This window comes from Aquarana catesbeiana, linkage group LG04 (genome assembly GCF_042186555.1).
Source record: "Aquarana catesbeiana isolate 2022-GZ linkage group LG04, ASM4218655v1, whole genome shotgun sequence".
In the NCBI taxonomy this organism is placed as follows: Eukaryota; Metazoa; Chordata; class Amphibia; order Anura; family Ranidae; genus Aquarana; species Aquarana catesbeiana.
This window is the reverse complement of record NC_133327.1, coordinates 18311552-18330168: the sequence shown is the minus strand read 5'-3', so window position 1 is coordinate 18330168 and position 18617 is coordinate 18311552. Positions and strand designations below refer to the sequence as shown.

At 42.3% G+C, this 18617-nt stretch overlaps 1 protein-coding gene across 1 annotated transcript in view; it reads right to left on the bottom strand.

The window, feature by feature from the left end:
* Positions 1-16641: 16641 nt before the first annotated feature.
* The window catches only part of LOC141141116 (L-gulonolactone oxidase-like), a 226011-nt gene continuing 224035 nt past the window's right edge, over positions 16642-18617 (bottom strand). The window contains exon 12 of the mRNA XM_073628825.1: positions 16642-17272. Within this exon, the coding sequence (XP_073484926.1) occupies positions 17144-17272 (129 nt within the window). The 3' untranslated portion in view covers positions 16642-17143. The remainder of the gene's footprint in view (positions 17273-18617) is intronic.

Genomic DNA, 18617 nt, shown 5'->3' with positions numbered 1-18617 from the left:
GAAAAAAAAGAAAAGATGGTTTTATTTCTTATTTGACAAACCACACAATGCAACCTCCCACTTTTTTTTAGAAGGAAAAAAAATAGGATGTATTGATGAGCCTCAAAAATGTTCAGTCCTAATTTTTTTTTAATGTTCAGTGTTGCTGATGTAGTCATGCAGAAATGTTAGCTCATGCTGGAAGGACACTGCCCTCTTGTGGCGGCACTGCTAACTGCAGACAAGGGAAATTGAGGTTGAACTTCGAAGTGTATGTGAAGACAAAACGTTATTGTTTAGGTATGGATTGAGTAGGGCAGCGTTTTTTCACACCTATTCAGTTGCGGCACCCTTTAAAAGTATGAAGTTTGTACATCAATGAGAATCCTGAGTGTGCGACGATGCACGCAACCGCATTAATGAATTTGAAGCTCCGCCCCCACCAAAAAATGTAATATTCATCCAGATTTCATTTTCTTTAGAATCTTATATCATAAAAATACAACGTGGGGGTTCAATGGGTCACCCTTCATTAGGCCTACAGTACAACTTGTTCTTCACAACTGTTCTCTTCTTCCACAGGAATCCCTCTGTCCCTGTCTCCTCCAAACAGTTTCTCTGTTGGACCAAAAAACCTTTATCCATTTCTCCTCTACAGCTGTCCCGAAATTAGGCTCAAAACTCTGTCCTTCTCTTTAACACAGCAAACTCTCTTTCGCACACAAATCCCTCTGTCCCTTCTCTATTGAGCCCAAGCCCCTCTGTCCCTTTCTCCATCCCAACTGTCCCTCTATTGAACCAAACTAATCTTTTCCTGCCTCCGTCATGACTGTCCGTCTATTGGACCCAAGTTCATCCCTCAGTCCCTCTCTCATCCACAACTATCCCTCTATTAGACCCAAATCTCTCTGTCTCTCTCTTCTCCGCAGCTGTGCTTTTATTGAACCCAAACCTCTCTGTATCTCTCACCTCCATGACTGTCCAATCTCTCACCTCCATGACTATTGGACCAAATACACAGGTTCCAAAACCCCTGAGGTTATGTATATTTAATTCCCTTACTTCCAGGAGTACTCACAGGCAAAGTCCATGCACCAGCTTTCATGACTCTATTGCCCCTCTATTGGACCTTAAATCCCTCTGTCCCTCTCTCCTCCAGGAGAGGGGGATCCCAGGTACATTCTTCTCCAGACACACCTGTACAGATGGCATGAAGTGTTCCGGTTGTGAGGTAGCCAGTTGGGCTACCTGAAGGGCCTGCCTGCCAGGACTTTTCCTTCGGGCTTTGGTTGCAGGGCTGGTGAGCGGACACTTGCCCATCCTACAGAGACACTGCATGCAGACAACATTGCCTATTTTTGCTAACACTAGTAGAACACTGTGTTGCGCTCATCCTCTGCCAGGCAATAAAAGTGTTCTTTCTGCTGCAGAAGTTACACGGTACGCTTCGCATCACTCCTACCAAACAGCATATCTAAGTGCACCAACTAAAGTGGCTAGCTGAAGATTCAAGGCCTTCTTTTCCCAAGGGACTGACGTTACTGGTGCCATACGGGCACACACACACACATACTCAGGGCTCAGTATATGTAGTGTATGAGCGGGGTAATCTGAACTTGGGAGTTATGCCGCGTACACACGATCGGAAATGCCGCCAGCAAAACTCAGATGAGAGCTTTTGGTCGGAAAGTGCGACCGTGTGTATGCTCCATCGGACTTTTGCTGGTGGAATTCCAGCCAGCAAAAGATTGAGAGCAGGTTCTCTATTTTTCGGTCGGGAAAAGTTCCTATCCGAAAATGCGATCGTCTGTATGCAATTTGGACGCGCAAAAAATCACACATGCTCGGAAACAATTTGACGCATGCTCGGAAGCATGAGCTTCATTTTCTCGGTTCGTCGTAGTGTTGTACTTCACCATGTTCTTGACGGTCGAAAGTTCAGAGAACTTTTGTGTGACCATGTGTATGTAAGGCAAGCTTGAGCGGAATTCCGTCCGAAAAACCATCCAAGAAAAAAGTGTTATGTACGCGGCATAACACTAACAAACACTGAATTAGGTGCAGTGTTTATGGTTATTTGGGACTGTGGTGTCTGGGGACAGAAGGTAGAGGTCTGACATAAGAAAGGGTCATTCCTCTGCCCTCCACCTGCCTGGATTCATAAGGCCAAGATTTAACTACTTCTGGACCGCTCACTGTATGTATACGTCATAACTTTGACGTTATATACTGTGGTTGTGGCAGCAACTAGATACCATAACCCCAGTAGTTTTTTAAACAGTGGGCAATCGTCTTTCACATAAAAGTGGTCCCGGCAGCGGATTCACCATGGGATCACTTTTATGGGCAGCAAGAGAGGTGCCACCTGCCGCTTCCTGGTCGTTTCCCCCACTTACCGGAGACGTCGGTAGCGGTGGAAACGATCCAATCTTGTGGAGCGATGGGCAGGAAGTCAAGTGAGGGGAAGATGGCCCCCACTCGACTCTATGCCCTTGGAGGACCGGAGCGACGTCTGACGTCACTTCCGCCTAACTGCCTTAAAGGGACAATTTTTTTTTTATTAGTAAGCATAAAATTACATTTTTTTTTTTTTTTTTGCTTTTAAGTGTAAATGTGAGATCTGAGGTCTTTTTGACCCCAGATCTCCCAATAAATAGGACCTGTTATGCTTAATTCTATTAAAAGGGATGTTGGATGTTTACATTCCTTGTAAATGGAGTACAAGTGATCAAAAAAAAAGTTTTTAAAGGGACAGTGTAAAAATAAAAATTAGAATAAATAAGAAAAAAGAGAAACATTTTTTTAAAGCTCCCCATTCCTCCGAGCTCGCACGCAGAGGCGAACGCATAAGTAAGTCACGCCTGCATATGTACACGGTGTTCAAACTACACACTAGACCTCCTCTGTGGCTCTAATCAGATATCCTGTAAAACATTTTTTTAAAGCATCGCCTATGGAGATTTTTAAGTACCGTAGTTTGGCGCCATTCCATGAGCGTGCACAATTTTGAAGCATGACATGTTAGGTATCTTTCACATTATACAAAAAATTGGGCTAACTTTACTGTTTTTTTATTTTTTATTTCATGAAAGTGTATTTTTTCCAAAAAAATTGCATTCAAAACAGAGCTGCGCAAATACAGTGTGACATAAAATATTGCAACGATCTCCATTTTATTCTCTAGGGTCTCTGCTAAAATATTTATGTATATTTTTATATATATTTATAATGTTTGGGGTTCAAAGTAATTTTCTAGCAAAAAATAGTGATTTAAACTTGTAATCAACAAATGTCAGAAAAAGGCCTGGTCCTTAACTGGTTTTTAACTACTTGCCTACTGGGCACTTAAACCCCCTTCCTACCCAGGCCAATTTTCAGCTTTCAGCACTGTCAAACTTTGAATGACAATTGCGCAGTCATGCTACACTGTACCCATATGACATTTTTATCATTTTTTTCACCCAAATAGAGCTTTCTTTTGGTGATATTTAATCACCACTCAGGTTTTTATTTTTTGCTAAACAAACAAAAAGACCAACATTTTTGAAAACAGCCGTGTTTACACCTATATACAGGAAACCACAGTGGCGAGAACAACCACCTTGGGAGAAGAACTTTTCTCAGCCACAAGGCCCAAAGGAGAGAAGCCCCTGCCCTTCAGCCCCTGATTCTTCTTTCCTTTGGGCCTTGTGGCTGAGAAAACTTCCTCTTAGGGTCTTAGGGACTTAGGGTCCAAAAAAAGAAGGAGGGAAACAGAGTAGGGGGAATCTTTAATTTGAGTAATGTTACATTAACACATAAGGAGACTAATATCAGGGTTTGAAATGCGGCCTGAAGAGACCCATTGGCAAATTCGATGTGTATATGGATGTTCATAAATACATGAGGAAACTCAGTATTAAAAAATATTTTTTGAATAAAAATTTCAATCCAGTCAGTGCAAGTGGAAGTGCATCAGTGGTGGTGGACAGTGGCCTAAAAAATCGATCACTGTTTAATCCATCGAATAAAGCTACACAATATTTGGAAGTCTTTAAAAGCCTGGTATTGCATGACTTAGACCAACTGGTACCTAAAAAAGAATGTGAATCCCAGATATATCAAAGAAGGGATAGAGATGTTAGAAACCAGGAATGACATAATAATAAGGCCAGCAGATAATGGTGGAGGAGTAGTTATTCTGTCTAAAGAATGCTACAATAATCAGTTAACAGAAATGTTATCAGATGTAGACACCTATAGTAAACTAGATAAAGACCCCACTTCCCAATACAGGTCTGAGTTGGAGGCCTTGGTTGGTAGAATTTGGTTATCAGTCACATGTATTAACCACAAAAGAAAATAAATATCTTATACCAAGTCATAGCTGTATACCAACCATTTACACCCTCCCTAAGATCCACAAAGATTTAGTAACCCCCCCCCCCCCCCCCGCTAGACCCATTGTTAATGGGATAGGATCCGTGACATCAAGGATGGGCAAATATTTAGACCAATTTTTACAGAAAAGCATTGTAGTCACGGAAGCCTACCTTAGAGATACTAAAAATCTGCTACAGTTGTTGCAAGAAGTAGTTAACTGGGAAAGATGAGTTTTTTTTAGTTACATCAGATGTTACATCTTTATACACAGTAATCCAACATGAGGATGCTCTATTGGCCCTTAATTGGGCCTTGAGCAAAAGAGAGGATTTATCTTATACACAAAAAGTTTTTTTTGCGGAATGCTTTAGATTTCTGTCTTTCCCACAATTATTTTTGGTTTAACAACAATTATTTTACCCAAAAGAGAGGAGTAGCTATGGGCGCGAAATTTGCCCATATTTGAGATTTGAGTACAATCTGTTTATATGTAGAAACTGTGGAGAAGTCTAGATTATTTGCACTGTACAATAAAGGAGTTCCCCTTTTAGTTTTTAATTTTATGAGGAATAGAGTTTTTTTTTTTTTTTTAAATAGTTAATTTTGACATCATTTTAGTGTTTTTACTGTTGATTTTTTTGAGTAATAGTGATGTTTAATGAAATCTTGATAAGAAAATAGGTGATTTAATTAATGATATCTGTATTATGTTTAGATACAGATAAGCAAATATGGTATTTAATAAAAGGTACCTGTGATATTTGTATATAGGTTTACATGAACTATAAACGAAGATTGTAAAAGTCTAATGTTTAGTGTCGGCCGCTGTCACTAAGGTACTAAGAGATTGGAATTCTGTGAGCATTACTCAAGTCACCGCTAGTGTGCACCTATTAATAGAGTGGTTTTGGCATTGAGAGAGTTAATTTAGCTCAGAAATTTTGAAATAAATTCCAGGACGCCGCGCTGTAAGGCCACGCCCTCAGATGAAGTAGTAATGACGAAACGCATCAGTGCATGACCTTACGGCGACCGAAAGTGACATTTTGCGTTCCACAGCCTGAGAGAGACAACCGGAAGGAATGAACTTAGGCTGTCCAGTTCACTGAGACTATCTCTGACCACCTCCGGCTCTACAGTAAGACTGATGATAACGCTGACACTGAAACATTTGACCAGCTTTGATGCAGATTGTTTTATGGTGTCATTTTTTAACGATTGGAGGATTGTAATAAAAGGTAAAATGGAACTATACTATGTGGAGTTTTTCTTCTCATATATCCGAATACCTGTGGAGATTGTATGCAGCACTGATCCAGTTCATATTGCGGATGGCAACAGCTAAAGTGATTTGAGGCTTGAAAACTATTACTTTCTGGTGAGTTTAAACCCATGAGGAGAGTGTGACGCACAGGTGTGAGCATTCAGGTGAAAGGTGCACATATATCAATCAACACTAGAAACACTGCCTGTGTCTTTTCTGGACTTTTCTTATCACCACCTGTCATTCCAATGTGTTTGTCTTTGTCCACATATGTGTATTAACATATGTAAGCCAGTCATATTAATTAATGATAGGAGCGCTGCTTTGGTAAATACCTGGTACTGGTTAAGTTCTTCTGGACCTGTTTACCTTTTCAAAGTTTTCATAATGTGTTATAAAATTAGAAAACAGGTAATTTTTTTCCTTCATTGATTTGCTGCACTGATAGGCACTGATAGGCACTGATAGGCGGCACTGATGGGCACTGATGAGGTGGCACTGGTGGGCACTGATAGGTTGCACTGATATTTGGCAGTGATGGGTGGCACTGACGGGCACTAATAGGTGGCACTGAAGGGCATTAATAGGTGGCACTGATAGGTAGCACTGATAGACATTGATGGGTGGCACTGATAAGCACTGGTGGGTGACAGTGATAGGCAGCACTGATGATTAGGCACTGATAGGCCGCACTGATAGGTGGCACTGGTGGGCATTGATAGGTGGCATGGGGTGGACACTGGTATGGAGCACTGGTGGGCACTGATAGGCAGCACTGATTTGCACTGGCAGGTGGCACTAGTGGGCACTGACAGGTGGCACTGGTGAGCACAGATGAGGCAGCAGTGACTCTAGCTCAGTGTTTCTCAAGGCGCCCCAACAGGTCATGTTTTCAGGATTTCCCTCAGATGAAATGGCTGTGGTAATTACTAAGGCAGTGAAACTGATCAAATCACCTGTGCAAAAAAATGGAAATCCTGAAAACATGACCTGTCGGGGCGCCTTGAGGACTGGAGTTGAGAAACACTGCTCTAGCTGTTCGGGACCGATGTCCCTCTGACAGTAGCCGATGATCAGGTTTTTTTTTCTCCTCTCGCTGTCAGGAAAAAAAATTGCAGATTTCCGGATCTGTTTACATCACATGATCAGCTGTCATTGGCTGACAGCTGAGCATGTGGTAAGGGGTCGGGATCGGCCCCTTACTCCAATCTATGATCAGCTGAGTCTTATTTAATAATTTACTTGAGATATATTTGTCTCAGTGGCGGCCAGTGGTAATTTTTTTTTTGGGGGGGGCGGTAGACAGTACCACTGGGCGGTGGTGGGGATGGCTTTCCCTTCCTCTGCTCTCCACAAGTATAGCGGCGGCTTCGGGTTCCTTCATCCTCCTCGGCTGCCAATTGGGACTCTTCTCTTTTCGGCCATTCGGAAAATGGGTCTCAGACCTGCTTTTGATTGGCTGGATTGAGGATCAGTGTTTCAATAGTGAACATTCATTTGCTGTTGTAACACCTAGGTGGGCTCCTGGCGCAGTGCTCTGCACCACGAGCCACCCTATTTTGAAGCCTATTAGAGCCTCTGGCTCTAATCGGGTGATTAAAAAAAACACCCCCCGCCGCTATAATTCATGCGCCCGGCATCCTGAAAGGGCCGGACGCATGAATAGGGGGTGGCGGCCATGGCTAGAGCATTTGGGTGTCCCGGCCCGTGGATAGAGGGGGTGGCTCTCGGACGCCCCTAATGGATGGGCCACCACTTATTTGCCTACTGTTAAGCTATACTGCTACTGTTTGTTTCCATTCCTGAGAAATGTCATGGTAAAGACCATTTCTATATAGAACAAGGTTGTGCTGCGCTAGAGTATTATCATGTGAACTACTCAACGTGACTATAATACCAAAAAATTGTTTAACTAAAGGATTATAAAAGGTATTTACACACAATTGCTCAAAAGTGCAATGTGCACATAAATTAAATATAAATCTTCCAACATGCAATCATGAAATCACAAATAAATATACTGTGTACATAATGTATATATAAATTCATAAAAAACGTGTAATAATTCTTATAGAGTGCAACATGCATATACTATATTGTAAGCAAAAAGTGAACCTTATATAAATTAATTAAATCTATAGAAGTATCTGTGCAAAACATCGCCCAAAAACGTGCATATACCAGTGTCCAAAAATATCCAGAAAGGTTGTATATATATTAGTGTCCAAAAATAACATTAAATGTCCAAATGAAGTGTTATCCAGCGTGCTTGATCCAAGTGTCGCAAAACCATGCCACGGTGTGCCTCGGTGACCCCCCAAAGTGATTGCGCTCACCTTAGAGCACGTGACACAGTGATTAGCTGTGTCAAACCACGCTGTGGAGCCACCCCCAGGCTCTGTATAGCTAATTAGATGCGGTCTCCAACCTGGATCAATGTAGCTCCATAGGCATAGAGAGGAGGTCGGTGACAATCAGACGTCGGACAGTCTATGGATTATATATGCTCCTCTCTATGACTTGGAGGAATAGCGGGTCAGGTGATCCGCAGTCTCTCATCTGATTGGCAAGTACATATTTGGGGGGCACAGCCTACAATGCGTTTAAATTCAAGATGGTGCTGCTATAAGACCTACAAACAGTACAAAATATTTTACAGCGCACACATTCAAGAATGACATTACCTGCAAGGCTAGTTAAAAACACCTGAACATATTCAAAAAATACGGGGGTTTGGTCACACTATAAGGTCATATAGTACTAAGCCCCCCAAATATGTTTTTGTATATTGGAATAGACCCTGACCAGTTTTTTTTGGGCTGGAGCACCCCTCCCCCTCCTCATTACCTCTTATTTAGTGGCCACCAGTGCATAGGATGTATCCCTTTCAGTTCTCCCACATAGAGGAGTTCAGCTCCCATGGTTGAGACAAAGGATCTTCCATTCTATTACTAGAGTAGGACCCACTAATTCGGGGTACTTTGTCGCAGTAAGTGGGCTTAGTACTATATGACCATATAGTGTGACCAAACCCCTGTATTTTTTGAATATGTTCAGGTGTTTTTAGCTAGCCTTGCAGGAAATGTCATTCTTGTATGTGTGCGCTGTAAAATATTTTGTACTGATTTATTTGTGGTGTTCGCACTAATATTATCGCCAGGTGTGTCAGAGGGGCTGAGACTGTTCTTGGGGTTGAGAGGCAGAGTACGGAACCAAATATACTCAAGCGGCTCCTGCATGGGTAACGCTACATATGTTTTTCTCTGGGGCTTACATACACTTTAAAGTTCCACTTTTTTTGGGAACACAATAAAGAAAACATACACAAAACAAAACACATTTTCTGTAAGTTGACTTCTCTGTCCATTTCCTGCAGACATTCATTCATGTAACTGCTCAAAAATGTGTTTTTCTTTTTTAAGACTGGAGGGTCTCAGTTATAATAAAAAATACATTATGTGAGTGTCACACATTTGTTTGATTTATTTGCTAGACATTCTGGTGGAGCATGTTCTCCGTGAAATTCTTCAGATGCTGTTCTCTGCTTTATCCATATTTTATCACGCTAGGAACATTGTGGATTATGTCTCTTTGTCAACGCATGCTTCAGCTTGCAGATTTATAGTTATCTGTGGTGCCCCAGAATCCTCCACATACTTATTTATAAAGGTCAAAAAAGCAATGGGTGTTTATTTGCCACTTTTTGCCCGTTTTTGCTACAAACATTCTCCAAACTTTTACCAAAACAATATAAGACAAACAATGGTGAAAGAATTACCGTTATATGCTTATAAGCAAAACTACTGGATGATAATGATATTACAACCAAGAAAGCACTATATACATGTTCTTCCTTTGTAAGTGGGCAGTAGGGCTATTGCAGAATTGCATTACAACTTAGCCTCCATTTTTGCAAAGATCTACACCATATGGCAGTGTCCATAGTTTCAGTCTGGGACACCAGTGCAGACTCCTCTCCCTTTCTCATTTCTTCTTTCTTTTCCTTAGCTTTACCCAGACAGAAGACCCAGTGGTCCAGCACCATCCACCTTAAATAGGTACTCCCATAATGCTCCAAAAATAGGAGGAGCATACCTTAAAGGGGACCTGTAAAAATCCAGGCCTCAGATGACGTCCGTGTGACGAAATGCATAAGCAGGGCATACGTGGTACGCAATACGTCATTTCCGCCTTTTCCGATCTTCCGGCTTTTCACCTATCTCTTTCTTCAGCACTACTACCGGCGCCTCCCTCTTTCACAGGAGTATCGACTGTCAGCGCTTATTGAGGACAACACTGGAAACAACATTGGGTGGCATACATCCACCACAATGCTGATTTGCGGCAGAGCCCCTAGGGACCATCAAAATTTTCTTTTGGACCAGGGACTGGTAAATTCTTCCAAAACCTTTCATGCCCCCCCCCCCCCCTAAAAAAAAGTTTATACTCACACAATAAACGTATAGGAATGCAAAATATGTATTGAATTTCTGGAAGGCTCTGGATGGGGCTGGGTTTCACTGTGGGGAGATGAAGGCTCTGGAAGGGGTTAGGTGACTTTGCAGCAGACTTGGTGTCACAATAGGGAATGAGCTTTTTGGAGGGAGCAACTGTGTGGAATGGGGTCTCTGGAGGGTTCTGGTTGTCTCTCCAGGAGGCTGAGGGTTTTCAGGGGCAATAAGGGAGATTGGAGGGCACTGCAGGGGCTGGTGGACACTGTGGGGCACTGTTGGTGGGAACTATGAAGGAGCTGAGTCTCTGCAGCAAACTAGGTATTGCTGGAAGTAGGGGGCCCTGTGGGAGGTTGGCAGGCACTGTGGGGACTAAGCACTCTTAGGAGGGACTGTGAGAGATTGAGGGGTACTGCAGGCCACTATGAGAGCTGGAAGACACTGTGAAAGATTAGGTGATCTGCAGCTATCTGGAGGCCCGGAAGGAGGGAGACAGGCTGCTCGGCAATGGTCCACGGCCCAGGGGTTGAGAACCATTGCTATATGGTCAAAAGTTATTGAACTCAGGTGTTTCCAGTAGAGGCTACTGTTGATGCTACAGCAAAAAAAAAAAAAAGCATGATTGTGCCCTGTGTCAGCTCCATAAAGACATGGTTTTACCAGTTTGGTGAGAAGAAATTGGGTGCTCTACACAGAGTGCTGACCTCAATGCTACTGAATACATTTGGGCTGAATTGGAAAGTTGATTAAGGGCTAGGTCTTCTCTTCCAACATCAGTACCAAGCCTCAAATGGGAACTAATTTTCTTGTGGAAAGTCTTCTCAGAAGAGTTAAGGCTAATAGCACAAAGGTGGACCAACTCCAATAGAACGACCATGGTTTTGGAATGTAATGACCCATCCCCATTCCTTCCACCCCCAAATTGTTTTTTTAAGAAAACTTGTGTATGATATAGAGGAGCAGAGCTAGATCAGTGAGTCTGCGGGAGTCTTGCCAGAGATTAGGTGAGTATAGCTGCCAGAACTGCTCTTTTAGGCTACTTGCACATGGGCGGTTTAACCTATCAACGTCAAATCCTGGCATTTTTGGGTAGCACTCAGCCCCACTTCCAGTAGCCTGTCAAAATCCATTAGAGGCTGAAATACATGCCAGCTGGACCCTGAGCTAAATGTTACTCCCATTTAGGGCTGTAGGGCCGAATGCAGTACTGCATATGAGTACCTTGTATTTCAACCAACACATTTCAGGAAGTCAAAGATTTTAAGAGGCTGCTGGCAGCAAGGCTGGACACTGTACTTTCACCTCCCAGCACCTGAAATGCTGGTGTTTGATGCTTATGGGCCAAATAGACCATGTGCACGTAGCCTTTTCTATCTACTGCTAGAGAGTGATTGTTTTGGGCAACCTACTGATCTTAGAATAAAAAAGAATATGGTGGAGTTTAGCGAGGAGTGAACTGAACAAGCGAAATTTAAAGCAGGCAAATTGTAAATGCGCTTATTTGACTGAATATATACGGTACATTTTTTTAAGGAATCCTTTAGGTTAAAAAAGTTGCACCACTCCAGGGGTCTCCAAACTTTCTAAATAAAGGGTCAATTCATTGTCCTTTAGACTTTAGGAGGGCCAGTTGGAGTAGAAAATTTCCCGGCAAAAAAAGGTGAAATAGTGTCCAATCATTGAAGTTACCGTGATAAATTATGCCCCAATGTTGTTGTCATGGTTATGCAATAGAGTTTCTCTGTCAGCCTACCTGTCTCCATGTGTTCATCTCTAAAGATCAGCTACCTCTCACCTGACTGGTTTTATAACCTCTCCTCTAAGCATGGCCCCACCCCAGGCCCTATCAGGGAACCCTATATTAACCTGTGCACTGCAAGCCAGCAGTGCTGATCAACCATTGTTAGCTTTCATGTGTACTTGCTGTGTTTCCTACATCTGATTCCAGTTACCGACTTTGGCCTGTTATTTACTATTCCTGTCTGCTCGTGACCCTGACCTTTGGCGTGTCCCCGACCATCCCTGTTTGCCTGTGACCCTGAACCTTGGCGTGAACTCTGTTGTCCTCGTCTGCTTGCGGCCCCGACCTTGGCTTGTCCCTTACTTTCCTTGTTGTTCCAGCCTGCTGCCTCCTTCCTCTTCTCCTGTAGTCTACCGTGAGCATGAGCTGTGAGACCCTGGGGGCCGCGACCTGGAGCCAGACTGCAGCGCAGTCCATCCTTACCACTAAAGGCTCTGGTGAACACCTGCTGGCTCTTAGACTCTGCACCCTGGGGAATCTATGCTCTAGCTCCCAGTGGGATCTGTGTTAGTGATCCAGTAGACCTGCTTCCTGAACCTCTCAGGGTTCAATCCTCAGCAGTCAGTCCTAGGGTCCACTATCTAGCGGTGCACTTCTGACTCCTACAGAGTGCATCTGTCACCTAGTCTCAAGGTGACCTGACAGTTGTCATCGAAAGGAATTGTGCCCCATCATTGAAAGCACGGTGCCTCATAGTTGGTGTCCATAGAAGGAATAGTCCCTCATATCAGTGGGAGAAATGGTGCTCCAAGGGCCAGATAAAGGCAAGCAAAGGGCCATATTCAGCCCGTGGGCCACAGTTTGGAGACCACTGCTCTACTTCATAGGAGCAATGGTTTTCATTCACTGCACTGATGATTGCCAACAAGCCTGAAACAGTTTAGAATAAATGGCTCTATAAAAATAAACTGTAGCTGCACACCGTATATATGCACCAGCGCTTCTGGAATGGTCATCGAAGCATAAAGGAGTGATTTCCATGACTCCACCCACTGTCTTGAAATGAGGAATAATCCTCTTATTTTTGGGATATGTGATGGAATGAATACTTTCTGTTCTAAGGCTTGAGTGTGCTACATTCAAATACACCGAAAAAAGATGCAGAACAATGTATATCAATTTTATTAAACTCAAAGTGCGAACATCTGGTTATTAATGTAAAATGTATCATATTTATTTTCCTACGTGGTTCGTGAGAACCATGAATAGTTTCATAAATATATCTCGAATACACAAATAAAAAGCAGTAGATGGCTGAAAAATATGTAAAACCCATTTAATAGGTTCTCTGCAACAGTGTGCTATGGATGAGCAAACGTCCCAAAGGTCTGTTCATCAAACACTCAACATGTTAGCTGACATACAGTATTTATTGGAACCATCTGTATCTGTTGTTCTATCCAAATCTTCACATCCGACATTTATGAGTGTATTAGATGCTTAGTCCCCCTGCCTTGTGCTGTGGTTTAATCTAACTCTACCACTTTACAAAGCTCTGGTTTGGCCGCAATCTGAAGTATGCCATCCAGTTCTGGTCTCCAGTCCTCAAGAATGATGTGCTGGAACTGGAGAGAGTCCAAAGAAGGGCAACAAAGGTAATAAGGGGACTGGAGGACCTCAATTATGAGGAATGACTACAAACACTAAACTTATTCTCCCTGGAGAAGAAACATTTAAAAGGAGATAGGATAGTTCTATACAAATATCTCAATGGTGATTCTATTGGGAGGAAACTTTTAAGTCTCAGCTCACTCAAGAAGGCATGTGGCCACTCGATGATGTTGGATGAAAAGTGGTTTAACCTTAAACTGCGTAAGAGTTTTTGTTTTACTGTTATGCCCTGTACACACGGTCGGACATTGATCGGACATTCCGACAACAAAATCCATGGATTTTTTCCAACGGATGTTGGCTCGAACTTGTCTTGCATACACACGGTCACACAAAGTTGTCGGAAAACCAGATCGTTCTGTACGTTGTCACGTAAAACACGTACACCGGGAGTATAAACGGGGCAGTAGCCAATAGCTTTTGTTTCTTAATTTATTGTGAGCATGCGTGGCACTTTGTGCGTCGGATTTGTGTACACACGATCGGAATTTCCGGCAACGGATTTTGTTGTCGGAAAATTTTATAGCAAGCTCTCAAACTTTGTGTTTTGGAAATTTCTATGGAAAATGTTTGATGGTGCCTACACACGGTCAGAATTTCCAACAACAAGGTCCTATCACACATTTTCCATCGGAAAATCCTATCCTGTGTACAGGGCATAACAGCGGTAAGGATGTGGAACTCCTTTCCACAATTGGTGGTTTTAGCAGGTAATGTCACTAATTTAAAAAAACATAATATACAGTACATACCTGTATATTGAACACGATATACAGGGATATGAAAAGTGGTAGTAGAGACATAATACACACACCCACACAGGTTGAACTGGATGGACTGGTGTCTTTATTCAACCTTACCAACTATGTAACTATGTTCTGCACTGACAGGAAGAATCCTAGCCTACAGTTGGGGGTCAGTCATTTGGTGTGACCTGATGTGTCAAATGTGAGGATTCTTGAGCTCTTCAAGAGGATTCCAGGATGGATGACAGGACAGGAGAGTATAATTAATCATCTATTGCAGGTACAATTTTATATCACTTTTTTAAAGGGTGGCATGCAATAGTTCCTCCCTTAACATGATTCCTTTAATGTAAAAAAAACATTTTTTTTTATTCTAAATAGAGGAGTAGATTGTTAAAACCAGTTTTCTTCTTACCATCTGAATGTCATTGGGGGAGGGGGTTCTTCGTCTCCTAAAGACACAACAGGAAGTGAGAGGCAATCTCTCCAAAATGAAGGAAATCCCCTTTAAGACAGTTGTCACCAAAGCAAGAAATCAAGTGTCCCCTCTATTTCTGTTCATGTGAAAACTCAGAATTTTAGATTTTAATTTATTTTCTATCCTGGTGACAAGGGTGATGATCCACTAGGATAGGTATAGAGGAGCACTTAAAGTAATTGTAAAGTCAGAAAGTTTTTTTTATCTTAATGCATTCTGTGCATTAAGATAAAAAGCCTTCTGTATGCAGCAGCCCCCCCAATACTTACCTGAGGTCCATCTAGATCCAGCTGTTGTAGGAATGTCTCATCTGCCCTGGACTTCCCTTCTCATTGGCTGAGACAGCAGCACGGCTCCTTTGGCTCCTGCTGCTGTCAATCAAAGTCAGTCAGCCAATGAGAATAGAAAGGGGGCCGGGGCGGGCCACGGTTCCGTGTCAGAATGGACACAGGGAGCTATGACTTGGCTCGGGTGCCCCCATAGCAAGCTGCTTGCTGTGGGGCTACTCAACAGAAGGGAGGTGCCACAAGCACAGAAGAGGTACCCGAGAAGAAGAGGATCCGGGCTGCTCTGTGCAAAATCAACTGCAACAGAGCAGGTAAGTATAACATGTTTATTATTTTTCACTTAAAAAAAACAAGACTTTACTAACACTTTAATGACAAAAGTTCATATGACTCGCGGGTCCATTTAAACTGTTTATTGGTCCCAAATGATGGGAAAACCCAACGTGTTTCAGGGCAAAAGCTTTCCCCCTCATTAGGTCTGTAAGATCTTCTCGCCATTGTAGACTGACTCCAAACCCATCCCAGAGATTAATGTTGAGCGTTCTCTTTTTCACTATCAGAGAGGCAGCAGCCCAGGACCACAACTAGGTCTTACTACACAGTACCTTTTTTGGGTAAAAGTCCCCTGGAAGGAAAACTCACTCCATTGTGTATTTACCAATACCAAGCCTGGTCCAGGGCTACTACACAAATGTGGACACAGACAGCAATAAAAACCTAGAAAATGTATCATTAAGGTGCTAGATTTGACTTTTCAGGGATTCATGGTTGATGATGGTATATGCGTTCATTCTGGGGCAATAGGTCTGGTGAGACTGCTCTTACCTATAACCAGGGTACCCCTTAGGAAAAGGACCCAGAGTTTAAAATCCAGGTATAGAAAACCTTTAATAAGAGTGCCAAACCAAGGAACTCTAATTCCAAAAATCATTAATATTAGTGTTGATTCATACAAGAAAACAAAACATCCAATGCGTTTTGGGGACTCAAAGCTCTCTCCCTTTTTCAGGGCTACAAAGCAATTACCAGAGTGGAGGAAGAAGAAATGGGAGATCTTTGAGCCTCCATAATGTGTTGGCTGTTTTTTGTCTTCTTCTTTAACACCAATGTTAATAATTTTGGACTCAGTCTTGGTAGACTTTCTCCATACCAGCAAAAAAAAAAAAAAATACTCACCAGAGGTTTCTAATCTCTTACCACTCAGCCCTCAAAACTAAAATGGTGACAGTAAAGAATATAGGGAAAGGGGACATTTTACATTACCACACCAAAACAAAATTCCTTGCAAAATCCAGTCTGGGTCACTCAAGTTCCACTAGAGTTTCTGAATAATACTGATTGGATTTGTGCTAAGAAACACCTAGTACAAAGACTGATTTCTAGACAAATTGTTTATAAAATGAACTATTCTTTTAGATGTGGTTAGGAACACCTAGTACAAATGTAAACTTCGTTTGGTGATTAATTTTAAATATTTATTAAGAACATCACATGTAGCCATCACATTTTGGAAAAAAGCCTTCCCTACTTCAGGGTTTGAACAAATGGTTTGTAGTTAAATCTTAACAGAGTTCACTAGAAAGTCTAAGTTAAAGCTAAAATAGGCTGACTTGCCAACATTTCCTAATAGCATTGAAGGAAGCCAAGGTCCAAATCTAACTACGAACCATTTGTTTAAAACCCTGAAGATGAGGAAAGACTTTACTCCAAAAGTTGGTTCTATCTGATGTTCTTAATCGATAAATACTTTAAAGGAATCACCAAATGAGATGGACATTTGTCCTACGAGCTTAGGGCTCCAAATCCAAGAATAGGTCATCCAATGAACGATTTGTCTACCATGATCAGAAAGGCAGCAGCCTAGAACCATAACACGTCCCCCACACAATGTAATTCCATCAACACAGATTAACCTCCTTAATTATTTCTTTATATATGTACATTAATATTAATTTGGATTCTCTTCAATCCAGCACATTTACTGGAATGTGTTAATAGGGTGAGTGTTCAGTGAACTGATCCTTGGGGTTCCTTGTATTGCCAAGCAGGTGCTATGACATATAACTCAACAATAAAACTGTAATTATGTTTTGTTGTGCATTGGTGATGTAGTTGTGGATGGATTATTGGCTGAAGTTATTATCGGGAACAGTTTTTCTCTTTCTCAGTAGAAGACTTTTTCCAGATAAGCATTGAGGAACATCCCTGTCGGGTCCAGCTTCTCTCTTAAGTTTTTGAATTTGGCGAATGCAGGATACATCTTCTCGAAGTCTTTCCGGGTACAAGTATGAGCCTGAGACAAGAACACAGACATGGATTACACATTTTTTAGCCCCAAAAAATAAGTGGATATGCACTAATATTTTCTGATGTATTTTCAATTTAAAACACATGAAACTGCAGACCTGAAATTCTATGTTAACCGCTTCCCGCTGCCTCTCAATGGCCCAAGTTAAGTAGAAGTCCCATTCTTTCCTGTACAGCTAGTTCACATGTACTACATTTTAGTGTAGTAAGAAAATTATATGGGCCCATTTACACCTATGTGTGTGCTGCAATGAATTTGAAACAATGTGAAGCCCATCTATGATTGTGTTAAAGCTAAGGTTAGTTTAGGGGCTAGGTTCATGCTCAAGGGTTGGGTTAGGTTAAATCTGGTGGTTAAGTTAAAAAAGAACTCTAGGTATGAATATTTTTACATTGTTCTGCACAGGGCATTTTTTCTCTAGAATAGGTGCAGGTATTCTCCCCTTCCGAATCACCCCTAGTCTCCGCCCCCTACCTACCTTCTAGCACCATTCCTTGGTTACACCCCCAATAAGAACCCTTTTAGAGAATACTGAACTAAGTAAGTTGTATGGATGTCATTTGTATAATATTTTGACACTGATAACAATAAAAACAAGAAACTAGATCCCCTGCGAACAACAATAGACCCCCCACATAAACAATAGACCCCCCAGCAACAAAATATCCACCCAGCAACAATAGAGCCGCCACAAAACCTACCCCCACCCCAGCAACAATAGATCCCCACTAGCAACAACAGATCTCTCAGCAGCCAGCATCAATAGACCCTACAGCAGCCAGGAACAATAGACCCCTCCCTCAACAGTAGATCCCTCCCAGCAACAATTGACCCCCCAGCAGCAATAGATCCTCCACCAGCATCATTAAAACTCCCCAGCAACACTAGACCCCCCACAATAGATCCCCCCGGCGACCTTAGATCCCCCAGAAGCCAGCATCATTAGACCCTCCAGCACACACTAGTACCCCTTGAAATTACATACATTCTGTGCTAGAGGTGCCAGAACTGCCCTGGTTATGCATATGCCATACCTGTGAGATTCCTCTAGAAGCTGGAAATTACTTTAGTGGGCACTGCGACTCCAGTGATCGCCACTAGCTTCTGGGCCCTGTACCAAGCTGCTGCCCTGCTGCATTCTAAACACAGGAGGTCAGCCATTCTCTCTATGAATGCAAAGCAATCTCTGATTGGACAAGAACTGTACAGGAGTGTGGTTGGGGCTTAACACGGACAAGTAGGGACTTGATAGTAACTCTCACTACTCCCTGTAACTTACAGGCTGAGGCTATGTTTACGTGAAATCATTGTTAAGGCAGCACTCCATCTT